At 34.6% G+C, this 26438-nt stretch overlaps 1 protein-coding gene across 3 annotated transcripts in view; it reads right to left on the bottom strand.

The window, feature by feature from the left end:
• Window positions 1–2226: 2226 nt before the first annotated feature.
• Window positions 2227–26438, bottom strand: part of LOC145664038 (uncharacterized) — a 203811-nt gene continuing 179599 nt past the window's right edge. For all 3 annotated transcript variants that reach the window (XM_081730362.1, XM_081730360.1, XM_081730361.1), the window contains exons 3-5: window positions 22210–22419; window positions 16100–16333; window positions 2227–8377 (exon numbers count right to left, since the gene is read on the bottom strand). In XM_081730362.1, the coding sequence (XP_081586488.1) occupies window positions 7966–8377; window positions 16100–16333; window positions 22210–22419 (856 nt within the window). In that variant the 3' untranslated portion in view covers window positions 2227–7965. The remainder of the gene's footprint in view (window positions 8378–16099; window positions 16334–22209; window positions 22420–26438) is intronic.

Below are 26438 nucleotides of genomic sequence, written 5' to 3'. Positions count from 1 at the left end.
ACATGTCAACAACCTGTCCAGAAATGGCACCTTCCTCAGACGAGACAGCGAAGAAATACAGGTTACATGCGTTGCATTCTGGCTCGGAGTCAAGTCATGTGGGACCCACCGACCCAACTTGTAGTGCTTCCCAAATTGATGGAGGTGTTGCCGACTGGTTTCTCCACTTACACTGAATTCTCACAGGTCCTCACAGGTCTGGTCACTGTTCACCTCAATTGCTGTCTGAAGATTTTCATTTTATACATGTGTTGGTCTTTCGGCAAGTGGTGTGTCTTCGAGTGTTTCGTCACCGTCCTTAAACTTGTTAATCCACATCTCCACTGTCCGCGTAGCTACAACACCCTCACCAAAGGCTTGGTATATCTTCCGCCCCGCTGCAGCGGCATTTGACACCAGTTTGAGCTCGTACAGCATACACGCCCTTATGATGCTCTGTGGAGATCCTATGTTCACTCTGCCCTTACGCAAGTTCACGGTGTAACTGAACTGCCACAATCAGGTAGTATGTTGGGTACACCAACATCTGACGTTCGTGTTATCTCCATTCGCATTCAACTCACGGTGTGAGGGTCAATTAAACACAGATCTCCACAAAAAGCGATAGAACTTTCTTAGTTACCTTTATAAATGATTTACCAAAGTTCTTCGTAATCTTGGGTTTCGAGTTTTCATCAGCGTTGAGTGTCAATTTCAAATGTTACTAGGTATAGTTTTAAAAAGTTTTCTTTAAATTCAGTTATCTGAATGATGCTGTACGAAAGAAAAATATATTAATATATTCCGATGTTTCAAATTGATATAAATTAACAAACTAATGCAAATAATTGAAGGATTCCACCCTAAGTAATTAAGCTGCAAGGTAAATTTTACTGACAAGAATATAGCAATACAGAAGAACACATCGTAATAATTAGCTTTCTTACTGTCAGATACGGAAAGGAAATCTATCCAATCTATCTAGACTATCCAATCTATCTAGACTATTAAAAATGTAATTTGATAATACTGTAATGTGGTTTGTGATTGCCTCTCACAGAACCATTGATCGTTTATATTCTGCAATGCAAAAATTAAAACATCGAAACTATGATTTATTACTGTGATCGTTAACCATTACAAAACCCAAATTTCTCCTGCAGTGGAATACTATTTGCCTATTTGATCTACTGCCTGACCCAACATCTTTTCAAGCTAGACTCTATTCTCAACTTCTTTTTAGCTGTTGTTCACCATAAAAAAATTTTAAGCTACGTAAGTCAAGTAATGAAACTATCATGAAAACACTGAATATAATATCTTACAATACTTGTCCCAAAAGAGTTCATATTTTATATCTTCATAAAATACAAAGTAAACGGCAAATTAAACTGTCACTCTCTACTTACCACATTTGATTTTCGAGTATTCATTCCAACTTCACGGAATACGATTCTATTCTACTGTATGCTGCGAAACTTAGACTTGCAATAGGACAATAATCCAAAAGTCGCCTATGTCCTATTGAATTCACCGTACTTCACCTATCATAGATATCATTACTTTTTAAAAAAATCAAATCCGCATTGGGCAAAATTAGTTGTACAGGATTGCTATGTAAACTTTCGTGAATATGTTTTTGTTGATATTCTGTTATATTTTTTCTATTATTGATTGACATGTTACTTTCAGCAGTATACTGCTGAAAGTATACAGCTATAAGTAAATTACTAAATAATTGAGCTGCTCGTGATATGTTGTTAAATGAAGCGCTTAGAGGATAAAGGTGTTATGTAACAAATTGAATATGACGGGAAAATTGACTCTCAGGATTTTGTCCGTTCATACCGCCTTCATCGTTTCTAAATATCTGTACTCAGACGAAAACTTACTAAATGATATTTTACGTAGCATGACTAACATATAACACGTGCATGAAACGCCAGAATGCAACGTTTTTGAACAAAAAGGCACATAACACCTTTATCCTTTAAGCGCTTCAAATGTAAAAATTCTTGACATAAATGTTGGCCATCATATAACAAAACGTAAGTTCTTCGAGCTCAATACAAGTTTCATTATCCTATTTGCACGAAAAGTGCCCTCACGTAAGAATTTTAACGCATCGTTAAATAATTTCAAGACACCAATATTGCTAAATAAATACTGCCGTATCAAATTCCGTAACTTCACTTTGGTATCATTACAAACTTATGTAAGGGTATGTCAGACAGTATGTAAAGGATTTAAGAAAACGTAAAAATACGTGTCATATCGTATGAATTATTTTATTGCACTCCGAGCTCAAAGCTCCAGTATTATGATACATAAAGTTACAAAAGAAAAAAATCATTTACAACACTGATAATTGCATCAATTTTTATAGACGTATATAATTTATACACATTTGTGTGTCTTTTAATAAATGCAACATCAAATCCGAGTATCACATAAAAATAAATACATTTATCTTAAATATGATTTCTTTTCACAACCTATAATGTTTTACAAAATATTTAACAGGAATTAACAATATTTGCGAGGAATAAATATAAGAAAAAACACACTAATTATGTTATATTTAAATAAATATTGACTTTTGTTACACCTACAAATGCATGAATGTTTCTAGAAATTATAAGCTATTTAATATGTAACTCATCATAGAAGTTAACCTTTTAATAAACACTAGAAAATATATGTATATGTCTATCGGGTCTTACATATCTCCATATTAATTGCAATAACAGCGTTTTCTTTTTCTTTTCAAAATAAGTACTTAATCATATATAGGGCAAATGGAAGCATCCTCAAAAAAAAAAAAAAAAAAAAATTGAAAAATGTATACTCACACGAAAATACAAAAATTGTAGCACTGGCGTAATTAGAGGCTTGGTGGCCCTCCCGCAGAAAGCATGGAGTGGGGCCCCTTCTCTATGTTCTACTTCATGGTTTGGGGGCCCTCTAATGGCTTGGGGACAATCGCAATGCGGGGTCTGCGGGGCCCTTATTTATGGCCCTGAATTGTAGACCATCACGGGGCATAAATCCGCCATTTCTAAGTTATAGCCCACCGAAAATTGGTTGGAACTATAAAATAAAAGGTCATAATCCGAGGACGGAAAGTTGCATCAAGGTCATGTGAAATAACAATGGTCATTTTGAGGTTAGATTCTATTAATGTACCAGTGCGTGTGGAACTTTCGCAGCGACGGGGTTAGCCTCGAAGCATAGAAGTTTGATAAGGTCTTCTAGAAAATTGACAGATCAGGGACTGAAAACTGGCACACATTCAATACCTGCTGGTACATTAATGTAATCTAAACACAAAACAACTACTATATTATTTTACTCGAACCTTCATCTGATATTTCACTCTCGAGTTATGACCCCTTTTATTCCGTTCCATTCAATTTTCGGTAAATTATGACTCAGAAATGACAAAGTTTTGTTCATCCATGATAGTCTATATTCAAGGACTCGTTCCTAAGAGTTTTTATGTTGTTTCCCTGTATATAGGCATTTAATTGCTCCTTGTGAAATCAAGAGTATACAAAATACTAAGCACTAAACTACATCAATACTGCATCACGTCAAAGCAACATTGAACATTTCAGATAATACTGAAGTTGAACTACGAAGTCTGCCTACTAATATACAAGCGATGGATAAAAAGTAATGGCAACATTGTTATAATTCGCACCTGGCTTTATGCACAGAAGAACACTTGTTGCACTCTTTCAATGTAATTACCTCCCATCTTTATTACCTTCTACCACACGTGTAGAAGGCGTCGTACACAAAGGGCGCCGATTCCAGGGGGGCCGGTCTCCTCAAAGCTCATCTGGGCCCCCGCATTGTATTTATGAGTACACAATATTTGACATAATTTGAATGCATAATTTGTCTTAAAATTCTCATATATCCCTTCTGCATCTGAATGGGACCTCCCAAATTTACAGAGAAATCGGCGCCCTTGTCGTACACTGTCATTGTGCATTGATGTCCGGCACGAACCGCCGTGTGACACGAATGATGGTTTCTCTTGTGTCGAAGTGCTTCCTGCGAACACGAAGTCTCTGAAAACATTGTTTTGCACAATGTCCATGTGCCAGTTTAATCTTAATTCACGCATAATGTCCGTCTCTCGAAACGTATTATGGTGCTCACTTTCCTCCTCTATTTTACGACACTGTTGCTTTTGACTAAATAACATAAAATCGTTATCACTCACTACACTTCATTGTCTCACATTTCCTTATTAGCTATGGAACTCTTGAGGTGCTGAGAAACTGCCTTTGGCGGATGGCGTGAGAACAGTGCTACCATTACTTTTTATTCACTACTTTTTATATATTACGTTCCTCGAGATATATGTATATTTTTCACTCCTTTTATTTTGATTACTTTGCCTTCTTCTTCAGTATATCTACTATACTTCCATGTAGCACTATTCTTTTTCCCTTTTCATTCGAGAATATGTAGTACCGAAAAGAACAAAAAGTTAGTGCAATGAAACGATAAAGGTAAATAAATATTCTGAAGAAAAACAGTGTAATGTAACTCAAAGATAAATTTAGATAGATATCCTAAAGAGAAACACAGAAAAGAGCTTAAAAAGGAAAGTAGGTAGACGTACTAACAGAAGAACTCACAAAATTAAGCAATGTCAAAGTAAGATAAATTGATATTTTCAAAAAGAATATTGATTGTAGTGCAATATAAAAACAAAAGTGGATAAATATTCTGAAGAAAAATTTAGAAGAGAAGTAACGTATGGATAAGGATAACCTGATAACAGAAAGAAAGTACAAAGAAAGTAGTGAATCTTAAGGATAAAAGTATATAGAAGAAAAGGAAGATAGTGCAAAATGAAGTGAAAATATATTGAAAAAGAAATCAGAAAGAAGTATAATACTAAAGTAAAAGTAGATACAGTAGATATTGTGAAGAACATAGGTAATAGTTAATATAATGAGAAAAACGAAAATGTTGCAAAAGAACTAAGAAAGGACATGAAAGGAGAAAGGTAAATAAATGTACTGGAAGTCACAAAGTTGTGCAATACAAGGAGAAAAGTAGATGGATATCTAGAGAAAGAATATTGAAAGAAATGTAATGTAAGGATCATGGTAATTCATATTCTAGAGAACCCAAAAATACTGTTACATAAAGAGAAAAGTAAATAGATACGCTGAAAAAGAACTCAGAAAGTATTGTATTGCAAAGATAAAGGTGTATATATATATATATATATATATATATATATATATATATATATATATATATATATATATATATATACCCACCCTGAAAAACAATAAAGCATTAATACTTTGAGGACGAACTGTTTTTCCCAACGGACGGAGGTTGTTTGGTTATACTTTTTTAATTCGTAGAAAAGACTCGCTTAGATTGTTTTTATTTTAAAGGTATGTCTGAAAACTACAAAGCTGGCTATAAAAAATGTAAAGCAAAGGGAAGACTACGCCTGTTGTCTGTCTTACTAGACGTTAGTTCTACGAGAGGTAAAGCCCGCCGCTCATCCAGAATGGAAGTGTATATATACTGAGAAAATATTCAGAACGTAGTATGTCAAAAGGATAAAGGTATTTAAACATCCTGAAGAATACATTAAACTAGTGTAATTCAAAGAGAAAAGCAGATAGGTATCTCGGTAAATATCTCAGAAAATAACACAACGTAAGAATAAACTTAGATTGATGTTTCGGAAGAGAATACAGGAAATAATGCAACACAGGATAAATATTGATAGTTATCCAGAAGAGGAACACAGAAAATAGAGTAATTAAGAATAGGCTTTTATATTTAAAAAAGAACATAAACAATAGGACGATATAAACGGAGAAAACAAATAAATATCCTGGACAAGAACAAACGGGTGTAATATAGAAAGAGAATAGATCGATATGCTGGAAAAGTTGAAAATAATATAACGTAAGGATAAAGATGATTCAAATATTATAAATAAGAACACAGGAAGTATTGTATTGCAAGGATAAAGGTATATGGATATTCTGAATAATAATTTAAAAAAAAAAAAAACTTTAATATAAGAATAAAGGTTGATACATATCGAAGAACAAAGTAACTGTGCAAAGTAATTAGAATGAATAGATATTCTTAAAGGAAAATTCTGGAAAAAAAATAATACAAAAGAATCGATACAATGTATAACAAAACCCAAAACTCAACACAAATAACTGTCGCAAACAAGAAGACATTACAAAATTATTATTGATATGTTGAGATTAAATTATTGTAGCATGTGAGCAGAGACCTAAGTTTCATATATTCTAAAACAAATGTTGAAAATAGAAATGAGTCGTAATTTTCACTCACATTATACTGTTGCTGTTGTTCGAAACTTACACAGAGGAAATATTTTACTTAATTATACAATACTGTTGGTACAAATGAATAAAATGTCATGCCAATTTAATTTTAAATATTTGAAATCCAGTATTTAAAGTACAGATTAACTTAATTATTATATATCGCATAAATAATACTTTCTCGTTTTACAATAGTAAAGTGCCACTACAGGTAAACTAACTTACATTTATTCGCTAATCATTATTATCTTATAAATGCAGGGTAAATGCACGTTACTGTTGTTTGTTTAATGCTTTCCGTAAAATTATTATTATTCAAAGCATTGTCCAAATCATAGTCACTAAGTAAAATCAAGCCATTCCTACATTGCAGAATACTGCACAAATAAATCGGAGCTTCACATTAAAACTTCTCATTAGAGGAAATGCTATTAGAGAATGAAAAAGTATTTTCAAGTAATTTAATGTGCTTTCTAACTGAAGGTAGGTAAAGTAAAGAGGAAGTATGGTTTGTTTAGACAACAAAATTCGTTAATTCATGCCAAAATAGTAACATACCATTTTAAAATATTTGAAATTCAATGTTGGTAGTTTTGTTTTATTAAAAGAAACACTATCAATCGAGAGAAGTTTGGACTGTAGCTTAGTTCCTCACAGTACTGCTCTTTAGGTTAATGATGACGGATAATAAACGCAAGTAAATGAACGTGCAACAATTATTTGAGTAAGAACATAGCAGAAAACAGGGAAATCCCGAGATAACCGATGGGCATGATACTATCAAATCATCATAAGATTGAACCAGGGACTTATCACATGAAAGCTCTCTACCACTGAACAACTGTGCCTTGCCACACAAAAATAAGTATAATAATTCTATTATTTGGACAAGTAGAAAATAAATCTAAAGAATAAGTTAGAAAATACAGAAATAAAGAATATTCTATATCAAAAGCTTTTCATTGAATTCTGCGCCAGAAAATATAATATTTGGCTATTATTCAACCAAGTTTACTGGAGTTAAAAACTATTTTCTTTTTCGATCAAACAATATTACTACGGCATATAATCCTAATGTTCAAGAAAGCAGTCAAGTAGAGAATCAACATACGTTAAATGCTTAAAAATACTTTAGTGTTTAAAAATGTCAGAAATCTCCACTGAGATCAGAATTAAAATGCTTTGATAGGTATTTAACACGTAAAATAACCACACACCAGTAGAAAATTCATACCCAGGGAAAAAATTCTACCCACTTCAGAACCAGCACCTTCCTGGAATTCATAACTTGCTGATCAAGATACTGTAAACATTAGTTTCATAGTTTTAAAAACGTTATATATTTATATTTAATTGCGTTATAATTACGATGTTTAAGTAGTTAGCACCACTCTTGCAACTCACAAACATAAGAATCTACTATACAGTGTATCATTAATTAACATATAATGAAAACACAGCAGATTTTCTTATAATCTACTCGCACCGTAAATCCTTCAAAAGGAACAACCCGTAGTTTTTGATTTTATAAATTTCAATTAGAGAATATGGCATAATATTGGCACCATTTCCAATTTGGAAACAAAATAATAATATAACAATTGATCTGAGAACTAAATCAGTAAATCCGTCAGCGTACTTGATTTTTCCCAAATGAAATATATGCTAACACAGGGAAACGTAGTGACATGAAAACTGCTAACCACATATTGAAGTTCAATAACGGACGAATGAAGAATGCTATAATCCGGTAAGCAAGTAACCATTCGTGAACAAACACTTGAAGTACTAATAGAGCATAACTTTGAATAGGCACTGTCCTTTTGCCGTCCATAACTGCGACCCCTGCCAAGTATTTGGTAAACGATAAGAAGGCATCTTTATCAAGAAACGGTATCATTGGCCACATTCCTTCTAATAGCGCCTGCGCCATTTGCTTAAACTCTACAGAAGGATTTGAAAGTTTGGGTTTAAAAATTTCTTCTAAAAGTCCTTGACAAATTTGTTTTGTTTCATCTACACTTCCTTTGCAGAGATTGAACCTGAAAAAAAAAAAATAAGAAAAATATATACATAAATATTTTGTTTTTACTTCCTTAATACATCTAATACTGTTGATATGGTATAAATTAACAATTTTACAACAAGGAGATGTAATACGTATTAAGGTCCATAAAAGATGTGATACAACATTTAAACCATATTTTTTATTGGAATTTATTGTGTAACGACTTTCGAATCTTTAAATGTGGGTAAATGTTCTTCATTGTGTTGTGTTCGCACAATCAGTTTATCAATTTATAGTTTTCATACTATGAATTATAAAACACCAAAACAGTGCTTGCGATGTAAGACTTGTATGAAGTAGTATGGCTTACGAGAGTCGTAAACTTTCTCGCCTCGTTTCAAATTGTATAATGTGCTCCTTGTCTCAAGGGCAAAGTCACTTAAGACAATTAAGCAATTCACCGACCAGGAAAACATGAACATAAAAAATGAAATGCCGTAAAAATCATATCAATTTGAATAAAATTCTATTTGTGTTCTTCTTAACTTCAGCTTTATTATTTTTACCTTTTAAATATGAAGAATACAAGTCATGGATTTAGGGTCATATCGTACAATTCAACATTTTATTAATTTCGGGGGCAAAAAGTTGAAAAGAAGTTTGCGACATTTATGAAAATGAAAGAGAAATTGTTTCAACCTGTACAGTATATTCTTACAATTGGATCTGCATTTGTTAAAACATTATCAGTTAGAGAAACTAAACTTTTGGGAAACTTTAGAAAAATCTGACATGCTATTTTAGTAGAATTTCAATGTTAATATTCCCAGTAAATAATTTTAAAATTAAAAATTTTAATTTTAAACATTTAGGAATAATTTTAAAATTAAAAAAAAAAAAATAAAAACATGCGTTGTTGCAACACTAAATATAACCCTATCCATACAGATTCTAAATAGCAGATAGAATTTAAAATATTAAGATTGTGTCTTACGTTGTTTTAACAAACATTTATTCAATTATTTAGTCCTGTTTTTCTTTTTCTATATGATACATGAAATTCTACATTATTAGCGGTTAACGAAAAAAAAATATGTGTTCAAAGATAAAACACGTACCATCCTGAAGATTTTATTTAGCTGAAAAAAAGTGATGCGGCTGAGGGATATAGTATACGTAAAGCCGCGTCAGTTCCCGAAGGAGCTGGACGCTCATACTTTCAGGGATTATTCATTGAGTACCTACGAACTTATCAAGGGGGTAACAAAGCGACTTTGATTTACTTATCGACTGATACGAAAATAAAACAGAACGTACCTGTACTTTATATCTGCATGTGTAGTGCCCTTGTACTTTATCTATGACTATGTGTGTGTAAGGGGGGGGGGGGGAATTTAACGCATATCGCATGTCTTGTGCACATGGATACTTCTTACTATTGCACTACGTAGAAAATTTATGGTATTTCATGTAGAAGTGGTAATAGAACACAGAAGAAACGCAGATCACGACGTTCTCATGTATACTATTACCCGGCTGAGTATAAAAGAATATGTGTAGTTGTCGAGAAAATGGAGAAAGCTAATTAATTTGTAAGTAAATTTTAATGTAGTTACACAGGGTTAACAAGAGAGTTTATTTATTTATTTATTTATTTCGTAAGGACAACACAACAGGCTTAGACCCCCTAATGCCCAGTTATAGACTCAAATAGTGTGACGTCTCATCCATCTCGTTGCCATGGTGATCGTGGTTTTATTTTATAAACAACGTGGCCTAAGAACCTACGTACTAAACGAAAACAGAAACGCGTTAACTTCCGGATTGCAAACATTAGAGTAGAAGAAACACTTGTCTATGTTTGAAAGAAAATCCAATGAACGATACTACGAAAACACAAAAACATAGAAAAGGCAAGCAATTAGGTAAATAATATATTAAAATATGTCAAACGTTGAAAGTGAAATGTTTTCCGTGGTATCGCAGATTTTGTGAGTTATACATTTGGAGGCTATGTCAAGTATCAAAATATATCTATAGCTTATTTATTACCGGATATTAAATTTAAATAATTCTGCAAAATTTTTATTTAGTACTATCAGTGTCACACATTACATTCCAAACGTGCAGGTCTACAGAAATAGTGTTTAAAACTTATGCTGAACCACTCATAATCGGATGTTTTCTTGTTGTACTGTCAATATATATTTCTAAAGTAAGTAGGAAATATAAGAACAGATCCTATGAGATCCTATGCATATTAACCGATCAGAAATTGGTCCTGATTGAAAATTCTCAGCACAAATATGTTTGTTCTATTTCCACTGTGCCGACAGCTCATTAGTCTGTTCCATAGAGTTTTTACATTGGGTATAGTTGCTTTTATTTATTGTGCATTACGTGGTAATGGCGCTGACATCACTTATGCAATTTCTATCTTATCAGATTATCTAGAGATATGGCCCCTGTAGAAAAAGGATCCTTATGTGTTACTTCGTTAATTGCTAAATTTTCTCGTGAATTTTCTAAATAGTGGACCCACATTCTTAATCTATATTTTTTCCTGCCAACTTTACTTTGTATTCAAAATATTCTAAATTATTAACTGTGTGTTCTTATTAACAGTATACTTCATAGTATTCCTATCGGTTCATGCATTTATTTAGAAAAAAAACATGGCGATCACCATGATAACGAAAAGAAAATGACGACATCACTATTCCAGTCTATAGTGTCTTGTACATAATTATCTAACATACACTATTATATATGCACAAGTATACGTTGTTTAATTCTGCAGAATTTTTTGCCTAACAATTGTTTTGAACTTGTTTTCGGGCATACTAAATATATCTACTACATGAAATCTAATCATTTCGTTATATGAAGCATACATTCTCCACATAGGAGACTTAAGTAATGTTAGTTCTTGCTTTTCTACAATAGAATATTCCAGTATTTGCTGTTCTAGTTTTACCTGTTGGGACACGTAATAACACTTCTGAAATTAATTCTGGACAATCAATTTTACCGTGTAATAATTTATGTAAGAATAACAAGTCGATAACCCTCTCCTTTTTCTGTTTTAAAACCAAAATTCGTTCTTACTAGGGATGCGCACAAGTCGAGTCGAGACAGAATTTTCCTGAGAGACACAGCTCTTCCAATAGAAAAATATACGTTTTTCGAGTCGAAACATCACTTTTACAGCACATTTTCGAGACGAGACAGCCTCAAATCTTGTCTCGTGCGCATCCCTAGTTCTTACTAAGTCTTTATAGGGGACATACTTTGGGTAGAAATCGGTTTTCTTGTATGCAAGCATTTTTAAAAAATAAACTGTATATTTTCTATTTCATCAGAGTATTTAGTAACATTTGGTACTTCCATAAACTCTGAAACTTGTATTTCTATTATTTGGATTTCTCTTGCAAACAACTTTATACATGGTGTTTCAAAACAACACAGACAACATTTGGGAGGTGATTCCTAACACCAAGATAAGATAAAAAGTATAGACCAACCTGGGTGCACAAATGCTTCCTTTCGGAGTAATAAGCTGTCGAAAACTTGCATAAATGAACTTTGAAGGTCCATAGCTCCAAAACAATGGGACCTACCGTACTCAGGTCTAGACTTCACTTAGGGACTAGTATGTGCCGTAACCAAATATCCAAGTTTCAGACTCCTGTGGTATTTCCGCAACAATTTTTATAGAGGTAGTTGGTAAGTACTTTAAATTATATGCCCTTAGTCAAACCCCCTCTTTGTTCCGTGAGTACCTTAAGATTCTGAAACATGAATTTGTGGTTAGGGCACATACTAGTTCCTAAGTGAAGTCTTGACCCGACTACGGTAGGTCCCATATTTTTTTGGAGCTATGGACTTTTAGAGTTCATTTTTTCATGTTTTCGGCAGCCTATAACTCCGAAAGAAAGCATTTGTGCACCCAGTTTGATCTATACTTTTGGTCTTATCTTGGTGTCAGGAATCACCTCCCAAACGTTGTCGATGTTATTTTGAAACACCCTGTAGAACGACTATGAAATAATGCGTTAATGTATGGGCAAGGGTAACTAGATCAAGTCGCCCAGCAGTCAGAACATGCAACTTTCAAAACGTCCAAGTGTCAAAATGGTCAGAACGTTCAAAAGCTAAAGCGAACAGATCGTCTACAAAAAATGGTCAGAGCGTGCAATAGCAGAAGCATTTCAGCAGCACCCTCGGTGTCTGTTATTAAGTTTTCTGATCGTGTTCGTGCTTTGACAGTTTTGGAAGTTGGACGTTCTATCCGTTGTGCGATCTGATCTTGTTCCGCAAAGATATGATGTCATATATTAATGCATGTAAAATGTTTGTTTGAATCACTTCGAGCAATGTTGCTATACTAATATTGTTTATGCAGTGCAAAACTGATTACATTAATACTTTCAATATTCAACCATTATCATAAATATTTAAATATCTATTTTGAACTGAACAGTTTACGTTATGTTATTAATTGTTCAGAAATTCCTTTTCGTTGTTGAACATGATCAAGAAATTTATATTCCTTAATATTTCTTCGAATACGAACAAAATTTCACACCAGAATCGCTAATCAATAAAATCATTGTTTAGTAATTTGCTGATGTAATTGTTTCTGAGGGAAATTTTGTGTGTGTGTGTATGTATATACGCCATACATCTGAACATTGGTGATTGGTCACAGAATAGACGCATGATTAAAGTGGAATATGAAAGATGTAGGAAATATTCTATTTTCTGATGATAATTGAAAGAAAGGAAATAAGCTTGAAGGGAATTGCACTGACGCAGGAAAAGAGCGGAATAATTTTGAGAAAGAGGAAAATATGTGGAAGAGGGAAAATATATTCTAGTTTCCTTCCTTATACATGAATCCATGTTCATAGATAGACTACAAGTCATTATTATTATTATTATTATTATTATTATTATTATTATTATTATTATTATTATTATTATTATTATTATTATTATTATTATTATTATTATTATTATTATTAAAATAAAGTTTCTTAAAGTTACTTCCCGAACCCCCTTTCTTTTAATTGAGGAAGTGATTTCACTCTTATCATTGGCTGATTTCAACTCAAACAACTAAGCTAGTTCTTAAGCTTCTAAGAAAGTACGTATATTTAATGAAAATTGATTTTTTTTTTTTTTAACGAGTGTGATTGTGGATGTTTTTAAATAAGTTTTAAATTACAATATCTCAAGCTATTTTAGTAAAAACCGAGAGCTAAAAAGCAAATAAACACTTTTTGGCGATGCAGTTCCATCGTCCCTCCTGAGACACTGTCGCTGACTCCACACACAAATTAAGGCTATAATCCGTCCAAAAAAAGATTGTCATGCTTTTGCATTGGATGTTCTACGTATCTCATTGTGTTACTGCATTTGTTTTCTAGAGTCACTGCTGTTATGTTTATGTAAAGTTATTTAGGCGAAGAGGATGTTGGGGGGAGGTCAGATAGTGGGTTGCTTTCTGCATTACGTTTCAGAGTTGACAAAATATTCCCATAGCTAAGTGCAGTAGATATCAGTAGAAATCAGTCGGTTTCCTCCCATATCTTCGCTTGCCTTATCTTTATTATTAAAGAAGAACGTTTCAGTGTGTGAGCAACGCTAATTTTAATAGTTAACACGTGCCCCTTGATCTGCCTGACTGATGTCAATAGATGGCGCTAGCGTTCAGTTTGCAGATTTAAAACTACTGTTACTATTTAATTGGAACTTAAGAACAGCATTGTTTTAATTATTTTAAAATACGACAAACACTATTAGGTCTAGAAGAGTCGTTTGCAGGGGGCGGATAGTCTCCTGGACGATTAAAGGGTTTAAAATACGGAGTTTTATATCAAATCAGAATAAAATAATGCATTTTGCAACCAACAAGGAATAATTAATGATATCACATTTGTCGTTGCTGTCTCAGCACTATAACACACATATTTGGTCGAGTGTGTTCACAAGTGACGAGAAGTGGGTCCAGTGTGACACTCTGAAGCGTACCAAACATTGGTTATTACCACGTGACCCTATGCATCACATTTCAAGACTATCTTTTCATCCATGTAACATTATGCTTTATGTCTGATGGACTTCTCGCCAAGTGGTGCATTACAAGCCACACCATCACTACAGGCCTATATTCATAGCAGTTACAACGGGTGCAACATGCACTGCAGCAGAAATAGTCAACTTCGGTTAAGTCAATGTGAGACCACACATGGCAAGGACAACAAAGATACCATAAATCGACTTGGCTGGGAGGGTGAAGACACTGTATTCTACCATACTCACCGGACCTGGCACCATCAGATTACACCTATTCCATTCTCTGGATAACCATTCTGTGGAAAATCCTTCAATAATGAGCCAAGCCTTCGACACGCATTCACAGGCTTCTTTACGTCCAAGATTCCTAAGGTTTGTCACCAGGTCATTGCACAGCTGCAGGAACATTAGCTAAGGTTACTGGATTCTAATGGAGATTATTTCGAGATATAAGACCGAGTACCATGCGATGTATGAATGTTTCTAACGATCACGAACGGCAAAAACTTTTGTAGTAATTTTGTCACTATTGAATAAAAACTGAGGTTTCCTTAAGAACTAAACTGCCAAAATAATAATACTAATACTGCACTTCGATGGTATGCAGACGTCTTATTGGAAATAAATATAAATTGCAATAATAGGTTATTATTATTATTATTATTATTATTATTATTATTATTATTATTATTATTATTATTATTATTATTATTATTATTATTAAAGATTGAGAATTTATTGCCCGTACAACTAACGAGCTGAACGGAGGGGGAGAGTATTTTTTTTCGTATGACGTCCCACGATTAGACATCGAGGCTGAGAGGCTCTGATCATGAAGTGGATGATAATGGTGGAATGAACAAAGTGGAAGGAAACGGAAGAACCAGGAGAAAACCAACACACAGTGTTTGTCCGCCACAAAACCTACTTGGTGGAGCTTTGATTAAACCAGCGATCCCACTTGCCAGACGTGAGCGCTTGACGAATGAACCATCGCCGCCTGGGGAGCGTAAAGTATACAGGGTTAACGAAGAGGAAGTCAACTAAACAAGATTGAAAGCCACTGTTTTAAACATTCAGCGCCAAAGTGACTTATGTTCACGGCTGCTATCATACAAATTTGATCAGCTTATCCTTTTCCTTTCCTTGAAAAACTTGTGCACATGTAAGTAATCTCACCATATCTCTGATAATACTGTCAAATGGGTCACGTCATTTGTGGCTTGTGTGTTAGCAACCTTGTCGTTTTCCTATAACAAACGCGTATTACGAGGGGGGAGTCCGAAAATAAGTTTCCCCTCTCTTGATGGCAATAACTTTCTGTTCCGGATTGTGACGGGGGATGAAATGTGAGTCCACCACTTCACGCCGAAATCTGTTTCCGGCTTTGAAGCAGACTCTCGGCGGCAGGCGCTTCGAAAGCAATGCTGAAATCACAGAAGTTGTTCGATGCTTCTTCCTGTGCAGAGCCCTGAATTTTTCCTGGAAGGATTTTTGAAGCTTATAGATTGGTATGACAAATGTTTCAATGTATGTGGGTCTTATATGGGAAAATAAAAGTACATCTGATCTTGAATATCACATGCTATTTTTGGTCTTGCATCCCACCTCTGTCCATACTCGCCTGGGGAGTATTTTCGGACTACCCCTCGTAATTTTGACTGTAAAAGTTTACCTGTCATCAATGCCTAAAAGATATCCAATTGTTCTCCAGAAGTGAATGAACCCTTCCTCCTCCTCTGGTGTGGAGGTTACACCGAGTCTTTCAGGAAAAAGTACAGGAAATCCCATGAAACCAAACTGTGTGAGAACCATGTCCTGTTGTGACAAAAGTCCAACTCCTGTCCTGCGAGCTTTTCTGGCAGCTCCTGCATGTCGCCCTCTTACTTGCATTAGAGATTTATACGCACTGGAAACAGAAAAAACATGAGTTAGAAACCATAGTTCTCTTAATTTAGTAATTTAATTACTTTAGTGATCAACAAACTCTAATTCTATTTACAATATACAGTATTAACGTTAATATGAAATGCAGAGAATGTCATTAAACTGCTCTTCGTAACTAAATAAACATCAAATTTATTTGATGAAAATTATGAACTTCTACGTTTGGCATTTGTGTTTTATATTACAGTAGGCCTATATTAAGATATAAAAAAAGTTCTTGAACATTTTTGTCACTGCGAGCAGGGATTTTTATAGGCGTATCCTCCCCTCTCCTAAAATCTTGACTTCTCTGTAAATTTAGTCTAATTTTAAGGGTAATTTTACATATTTTAATATAATTTATCCTTATACTGAATTTGACTCCCGCCGAAAATCTTTGAACCCGCCACCTAAATAAATTCCTGCGTACGTCTCTGCCTGTAAGTATGTACAAACCAAAATAGTAACATGTGAATAATTGTATAAAACATTACACTAGTGTCCAAACGTGTATTTTAAAACGTTTCCAACAATTTTAAAACGTTATACATGTATTACTCAGACCTGTCATAAACCCTATTACGAGGTTTCTAACGGGTTACTAATACAGTTGTAAAGATACATTATTATCCCAGTTTTACCACTAGGTACTGATACTGTTTTAAAGATACTTTACTATCTTTGTTATACGAGTGGGAGCTAATGCATATCTTGTTATATGACTGAGCGCTAATACCATTTTAAAAATAGTTTAATTATTTTGTTATATTAGTGAGCACTGGGCATTCTGGTTATATGAATGGGCACTAATACCATTCTTGTTATGTAAGAACTAGAATTATTTTAAAAATATTTCATTATCCTTGTTACATGAGTGGGCACTAATACCACCCTTGTCATATATTTGAGCACTAATATTATTTTAAAGATTTTTTGCTATCCTTGTTAAATGACTGAGATACATAGCCTAATTATGAATGTACAGGGTTAACATAAATATTTAATTTGTTTTGAAAAGGTTATATTTTCAAAGTATTACACGTACCGTACACACATTAATGATATATGAAAAGAACCACAAATTCACCAGGTTTGTACTGTGTGCAGGGCCGGATTTAGCATTTTGGCGCCCCTAGGCCCAATAATTTTTTCCGCCATTTTGTCTGCTTTAAGTTACTTTCCTAAAAACCTTTATTAAAAAATATATCAGGGCTATATGTTAATTGCTTAAACACCACTCCACGATGCAATTTTATCATTGCAAGTTTCTTGAGGAATTTATTTGGTTCTGGGCTTAACAAAAGACCGTTAATGTATTAACAAAAGATTGGTAAACTTTACCAAAAATTATTTGTTCCAATGAACTTCAAAATCAGAATGCTTTATTAGCCTGATTTTTTAAAATCAATTCAAAAAATATGTTAAGTTATGGCTATTTACTTTTATTTCTAGACATTTTTTTTATTTTTTTTTTCTCTCGGCCGTGCGCCCCCTGGGAGCTTGCGCCCATAGGCCCGGGCCTACCGGGTCTATTGGGAAATCCGGCCCTGACTGTGTGGCAGCACGAGTCCATTACCTTTTCGATGGTGTGGCAGTGTGGCAGTACGAGATTAGTACCTGTCGGAAATGGAAGGAAAGCAGGATTTGTGTGTGTGTGTGTGTGTGTGTGTGTGTGTGTGTGTGTGTGTGTGTGTGTGTGTGTGTGTGTGTGTGTGTGTGTGTGTGTGTGTGCGCTTGAATATGCGAGATATTCGTCTGTTGTAGCTGTGCAATACGCTTTCAGAAGAGGGTATGGAAAATAATTGCCATGCAAACGAAGTATTTGCAGTAGTGTCGACAGTTCAAGGACACTGGTTACTTGTGTAAAGGGAAAAAAAACTGGCCTCCGAGATCTCCTGATTTAGCGCCCTGCGACTTCTTCCTGTGGGAGTGCGTTAAGGACCTTGTTTACGTACACCCACTACCGCAGTCCTTAGTCAAACTGAAAGAACGCATCAATGCTGCAGTGCAGACAAATGACGTGACCATACGACAAAATATATGGAATGAGCTCCAGTATCGTCTGCACGTGTGTCGTGTCACCAAAGGGGCACATATTGAACATTTGTAGAGGGTGTATAAACTTGGTGAGTTTGTGCTTCTTTTCATATATCTTTCATCTGTGAACGTGTAACACTTTTGAAAATATAGCCTTTTTAAAATGAATTAATCATTTATGCTAACCCTGTACTTTTTTTTTCAACTGGTTAATTCTCTGAGGTCAGACATTCATTCTATTACACGTGATTTCTACAATAAAAAATGTTCATAGCTGCGGGTGGTTGTGTCTTTCCTCAAGTCATGATCTTGAGTAAGATATGGAGCACAACATATAGCAAAATGGTTGGGGAGGTTGGCTCTGCTGAAAGACTAGAGCCTTTCTATTTGAACTGTGCCCCTTCTGACGCTACTGTCGATATGTATTTTCCTGTAACTCCCTCGAAAGAGGAGGGGGAAGTTGCTGTAGACGAGATCTTTCAATTGTTTGATGCGAAGTTAAATTCTAATCTGCTAAAGATACGAAGTGCACAACATTCAGATGAAACTGCTCTTGGACAGATTTTAACCTTATGGCTTGTTGCAGAATCTTGCTGAAGGCTCCATTTTTGGTTTGAGAGAGGAATATGAGATAACTGCTTGATCATAAGGTCTAGAAAAAAATCCTGGTACTTCGCGGCAGAAATTCTACCTTTTTGGGCAAATGAAGTTACGTGAAGCTGTCACAGAACAGAGCCTATCAAAAGCTAAAGATAGGATAATAGCCTCTTAGAATATCTCGGGTCTTTTCATGAGCTGCTAGGGCAGCATTTCCCAACCTTTTTCAACTTGCGGCACACTACGGGCTTAACTTGAATTCTCGCGGCACACTCATACATATTATTATTTGTAAATATAAGATACCGTGCTTTTTGTTTTTTTTTTCCCTGTGATTAATGATTTTTCTCACAGAGAAGAAAGCTCGATCACTGGTTTTCTCCCGTGTTTAATTATTATCCTTACTTTTCATTCTAATTTAAAAATAGAAAACAATTCAATGAAATATTGGACTCAGGTTTGCAAAACTACGCTTTCTTTTTCGAAAACTGTATCCAATCTTTTACTAAGAAGATAGATCACTAAATAACAAACGAACAAACAAATCTCTTTTACTTTTAAAACACAAATGTAGGTAATTGGTATACATGTTTGCTTTGTCGAAAGTATTGAATGATATTTTAAAATTTCAGATTACGAAATAGTCTGCAACAATAAAGGAGCAACAATGGTCATAACAATGATAACAAATACTTTTTTCAACATTAAAATTGTAGGGCCTAAACGGTATGAAACTTAAAATTGTAGATTCATAGTAGAGGTTCATAGTAATGTGAAATACCAATATAGATTTTCCCTTATGTCTTTCAATCTGATTGCTATAGAATTAAAAATTTTGTTTCGATTTCCCCGCGGCACACAGCGGCCCATTCACGGCACACCGGTTGGGAAACGCTGTGCTAGGGAGTCTAGTATCTGTGTTTAGTGCATAAATTTCGTTTCACAAGGCAATAGTGCTGTGCTATAACGTTCCGTACTGCGTTCTACATTAGGTTTACGTTCTAAAATTTCAGAAGATATGTAATATAACTAAATAGTAAATGAGACGTAAGGCACGCCCAGTGGAGTGGGAGACCTGAATTCGATTTCCGGCGGGAGCTCATGTGGTTCGGATCCGATGTTAAGCCGTAGGTCCACGTCTCATGTAGTCCCGCTGCTGAAAGGAACGCAACGCTAAACTCAAAATCAAATCATATCAACTAAACGAGAAGTGTTTTTCACTATTTAATAACATTTACAAATTATAACATGTATTTAGAATTATACATAATATCATTACGCTAGTTACCTTAAAATATTTTTCAAAATCAGTGTTACCTGTATTTCGCAGAAACCTGTCATAAGGGGAAATAAGTAGCGGTTTATTGGAAATCCGTTCAAGGCAAATTTTGCTATTTTTATTTAATAATTTATTTCAAATACATATTCTAAGCTAATTGCTACATTCGAACCATTAACAATGAAAAGTGGGAAGTAAGTCCCATGCCATCTAAGTACTCACTTTTAAGGACTAAAACTATCAGGATGACTGGCCGAGAGATTCAATCACAAAATTTCCCGACTACACATTTATAATATGGACTGTTCTACAGCTATTATTCATATATTTTTGAAAGTTATAGCAAACTTATGATATATTTATCAAAGTCTGGGTTCTGCATGGCCCCCTTAGTTTTTACCTTCTAGATCCGTCACTGCTTCTAATATGTATCCTTTCGCAGCAGGTTTTCAAGTTTGAAGATACTCCAATTCAGCATATATCTAATATCACATTTTTGATGCAATGTACTTATTATTATTATTATTATTATTATTATTATTATTATTATTATTAATAATAATAATAATAATAATAATAATAATAATAATCATCATCATCATCATCTATACAGACTGGTTTCTATAGAAAATACCGTTGGAAAATAAAAATGATTTCGAGAATTCATGGTTCATCTTATGTACCCGTACAGGTAGTGGACATTGAGACTGAAACACCTGAGCGAATAGTATAGGATGTTCGCGAGAATCACCAGAGCAATCTGGTAGTTTATATCGTACTTTTGGGCAATGAATCACGTGTGCGGGTCCTTGGCAGTCACTCCAGTATAAGAGGTTCGTCAGTGAACATAAAATTGTGTGAGAAAGTAGAGCGGTTTAATGGGAACACATCGGACCTCAAAAGAGGCAGATCGTAGGGGCGCGTCTAGCAGGTGCATCTGTGTCTAAAACTCAACATTTTGTGACGTCTTACCAGCTACAACATCCAGGGTGATGTAGCACATAAACAGGAAGAACGAACCCATCCAGGAGGAGTAACTGGAAGGAAGAACGGAAGTTGGCTGAAAAAGACGTTGGAACATTGATTAGGATTGTTGCACTAAAACGGAAATCCACCGCATATGCAATCACCGCAGAAGTGAATACACACCTTACAAAACCTGTGTGCACAAAAACAACCCGTCGATACCAGTATAAGCGCACGTCCATGGCAGTGTTGCGATACCGAAGCCTTTCATCAGTAGCATAAATTCCGCAAAGCGGCATCAGTGGTGCCAGAAGCATAAAATTTGGACGTTGAATGACCTAAAACGTGTCATATTCTTGGATGAGTCCAGCTACACTGTTTTCAAAACAACAGGGTGCAATATCGTGGCAGACTTTGGGACCACTAATTATTGTTGAGAGTAGTGTCACTGTCAAGAACCATAGGACCATTCTGGTGGAAGGCCATTTACACCATATGTTTCGAACACTCTTCCCGGACGGTGGTGTAGAATTCCAGAATGATAACTCCTCCATTTATACTGCTAAACTTGTCACAGAGTGGTTTGATGAGCATGATAGTGAGGTGGAACATTGACCGCTCAATCACCGGATCTCAATATAATTGAGCTTGTATGGATTTGTTTGAGGATCGAGTGAGGAAACATTAACCTCCACCATGTGTACTGGCTGAAAATCCTTTACATACGATGCGGGACCTTATCAATCCTTCCTAAATCGTGTTCCTGCTGTGCTGGCCGCCAAAGGCGCCCCAACACCTTATTAAATACAAATTATGGCTTTCTACCAGGTGTTTTACTTTCGATGTCCACTACTTGTAGGTCTAGTACAGGCATTTTTAAGGAAAGAAGAATTTACTGAGTTCACTTTTATTACCCAGAACTATCTATTATTATAACACTGCTATGGCTATGAAAGGAAAGAAAAAGAAGAAAATGTTACTTGGAGCCTGGTTCCAAAAGATCTCCGTTGTACCAGTCCAGCATATGAGCTATGGTCGCCATATATCGTCGAAATGCTGCAGCAGGATTCCCCGATTGCTTGGTCATAATGAGAACTCGCAAGATGCTGTGAACTGCTAAAATACTCAGAAGACCACAGAGCTTCGCTACGAATAAGGAAAAGAAATTCTTTTTGAAGTATTGCTGACCCCTGAAAATAAGAATGATATTACAATAATTAAAGAAAAATTAAAAAAGAAGGTTTAAACAACACTTTTAGGAATTTTAGTGAATTTATGTATAAAAATGAAAGTGATTATGTTTGTGAGTTCATATCTCTTGAACCACTCGACCGATCTCGATCAAATTTTCAACAATGATGAGGTTCAGGCCTGGAATGTTTTTTTTACCATTCCACTTGGACGGTACAATGTAGGAGAGGAGAGGAGGAAATATATAGAAATAAATAAAACTTAATAACTCTTGACCTACGCGGCCGATCCCGATCAAGTTTGCCACATAGAAGTGGCATATATATATATATATATATATATATATATATATATTATATAAAAGAGAACGTACAAAATCCTTTGTTACCTCATCACGCTAATACGGCTGAACCAATTTCTTTTATTTTTGGGGGGTTATTAGGATTTGGACCCTAGATGGTTTTTATCATATCACTTTAATTTTTAATTACCAGTGTCTTGAGATAATTGACCATCAAGTGATAATTGACCTTTGTTAGTTCATCATAGGTAAAAATAAACGTATTTATATGCAACCCGCATGACCCTGTAACTCGGCGGGTTAACATAAATGACAGGCGATATAATGTTAACATTTACTGCAATCTACTATGGTTTTTATCATATCACTTGAAAGCGAAAACTTCCGGGGTGACCGCAGCGAAGCGGGGCGGGTTAACATAAATGACAGGCGATATAATGTTAACATTTAATGCAATCTTCTATGGTTTTTATCATATCACTTGAAAGCGAAAAAGTAAAAATTATCTAAGTAACAAAGTTTATTGCGTTCCGGGGTGACCGCAGCGAAGCGGGGTGAACGCTGCTAGTATATATATATATAAATGAAAATGACTACTTTTGTGACTTAATAACTCTTGAACCACACGACCGACCTCGATCAAATTTTCAACATAGATGAGGTTCAGGCATGAGATGGTTTTTATTTCACTCTGACGGTGCAACTTAGGAGAGGAGGAAGGGCAAATATTTAACAATGATCGAAAATGACCGATATTAGTGTAGAATACATACCTTTCGCTGTCGCTGAGAAGAACAATGACACTTCCGATGCCGTTTAAGTCCAAATTCAGTCCCGCAACTTGGGAAAGGGAGAGATGTATAAAAATGATTTTTTAAAAAAAATGACCGATATTAGTGTTGAATCCATAGCTTTTGGGGTTGCTGAGACAAACAGTGACACTTCCGATGCCGTTTAAATTCAAATTCAACCATTTATGTCCAACGTGCGAAGAATTGGCATTTCGCTAGTATTTTATATTTTTTTCTTGCGCTTCGTACAGCATTTATTCTTCTTTTGTGGTTATCAATTATAGACCTATGAAACATTAAAAATTTTGAAAGTGAACAAAATAGTACTGGCAAAGTCCTGTTAAATGAATTGAAAATACTTTATGGGCCAGAACTTTCACTGTGCAATTTCTGATATCATAATTGGGCACTTAAGTTTCTGCAATACACCTAGGTACGGTACATATAAACAGTCCTAAAAATAAATGTTTATGAATTTGGTATACATTGTATATTGCGTTGCTCACGAGACGAGACAAAATTTCTCGTCTCGTCTCGTAAAAAATGAGACAAGAGTCGAGATGAAAAGTGCATTTTCAAACTCGAGACGAAACTAGAAACATGACAATTTTCGTGCCGTTTTCGAGACGAGACGAGATCGGTGTTCGTAGTTTCCTTAAGACAATTTCCCTCCACTGACACAAAATTTTCTCCAGTTTGCAGTGTCCAAATCTTATGACAAAAATTATGTGATAAGATTAATTTAACTATGTTAAAGGAAGAGAGAAACACATTTGTTTTGCTTCTTTGCTTTTTGTTTCCATTTGATTCACTTTCCCTTCACTTTAAAAAAAAAATTCAAATACATCTAACCAACAATGAGTGCGACTTTGCTACTTTGAATACACACACACACACACACACACACAATTTCTATTGTGTTAGTTATTATTTTTGAAGAACAAAGAAAAATGTAAGCATTTATGTTGGTCAATCAGCCAGCGCGAGAATTTCCCTGGATTTTTCACGTTTTATCAAAAAATTCCTTTTTCCCTTTTTACTAAATTTACCTATGGAACTTCCCTAGATTAGGGAAATTTCCTTCAAACTACGAACACTGGGCGAGATATTTCTCAAGTTTTGAATGAATGAATAGCATATAACAAACTTTAAAACTACGCAACTCATATACAATATATTTCAATAGTAAATGTTTTTTTTTATGCTGTTATATCACACTCTTCGTGGACCTCTCGTGGGGCGGAAGAATTGTGATAATTTCTAGACAAAAGTAAGAAGAAAATCAGAACATTTTTGTACACTCATGTCCAAAATTTTTGTCGCATATCTATAAATATGTTGTTGTTGGAACATAATTTGATAACGAATTCTCCCGGTATTTCTTATAATGTTAGTATGTGTATAATCGGCAAAGACATATGTGGCAAATTTCATGTCAAAAGAGCTGTAAATAAGAACAATAAAATAAAAATAAAACTTTCTTGTCCATTTAGTTACATTTTATTTTACTCATGCTAATTTTCGTATTTATAATTCTTTTCCTATGAAATTTACCACAAATATACGTTTCCCGATTACACATAGTATCAGTATTTAAAGTACCCTGCAAAATCATTATCAAATTATATTCTTACGAGAAAAGAGTTATAGATATGTGACTATCATTTTGGACATGAGTGTACATATATGAAATGAAACTACAACAATTTCGAGACCAGATGGAAAAGAATTCCTCAATAATCGAGACGAAATGAGACGAGTAAACCTTATATCTCATCTCGTGGGCAACATTAATTGTACGACATATTTTCAAAACAACTCATATTGTGTCTTCTTTACAGATTTACCAAGCTACTTACAAAATATAAAAAGAAATGTTGGAAAGCATAGTGAAGGTTCTATGTTTAGATTTATCTATTTTATTTAACAGTAACTATTCCGTGCTTTGTAAGTGAAGTAAAATTAGCTTCTGTTCGATTCCTAGGTTGGTTCCTGCATCAGTTTCTCTGCCATATGTATTAGATGCACAGTAGTAAAAGGTAACAGAACATAGGTGTAAAAGGGGTTACACTGGATTCTGGTTCCCGAAACGGAACCAATTTTTCCGAAGGAAAAAGCAATCAATGCAATGCAATCTTTAAGTTTTACGTCCCACTATTATGCCGGCTAGGCTAATGCAGACGGTGGTTATGAGAAATGAATGACATGGTGTAATAAAAATAAGGACAAAATGGGAAAACCTCGAGGAAACCCATGCACACGATGTTTGCCCATCACAAAGTTCACTTGAGGCGAGCTGAGATTGAACCAGAGACCATTTGCACCAGAGGTGAACACTCTACCACTGAGCCACCGAGGCCCCAAGAAACAAATCAACTATTCTGGATACTGGTTGATGAAAATTTTCTGATTAAATACCATTTTGTGCTCGATAACAAAATCAGTTTATGGATAAAATAGATCCGGACCGAAATTGATTTTCTGAGAAAATTGGGAATGGTATAGAGAGGAGACGATACTGCACATGGATTTGGGCGCTTGTCAGTTGATAAACAATGCTCTCGGTCTCGTGTCGAGTAAAAAATCACCGTCTCGATCTCAGTCTCATCTCGATTACACTAGTCAACAGCATTTTTCTCACAAGGAATATGAATAATGTTCTAAGTTGAATGTGCTGAACTCGAAAATAAAACCAGTTTTGTAGTCGTGCTAGCAAGGACGCTGATTTCTCTATATTTTTTTTTCGGAGGTGGCACTCAGACGCAGAAGGTATATATATATATATATATATATATATATATATATATATATATATATATATATATATATATATATATATATATATATATATATATATATATATATATATATATATATATGAGGATGTTAAGACAAATTGCATTCAAATTATGGCCCGAAAGGACCT

This window comes from Thermobia domestica, chromosome 11 (assembly GCF_964235325.1).
Source record: "Thermobia domestica chromosome 11, izTheDome1.hap1.1, whole genome shotgun sequence".
NCBI classification, from domain to species: domain Eukaryota; kingdom Metazoa; phylum Arthropoda; class Insecta; order Zygentoma; family Lepismatidae; genus Thermobia; species Thermobia domestica.
Note: the sequence above shows the minus strand (reverse complement) of the source record. Positions and strands in the feature narration are given on the sequence as shown.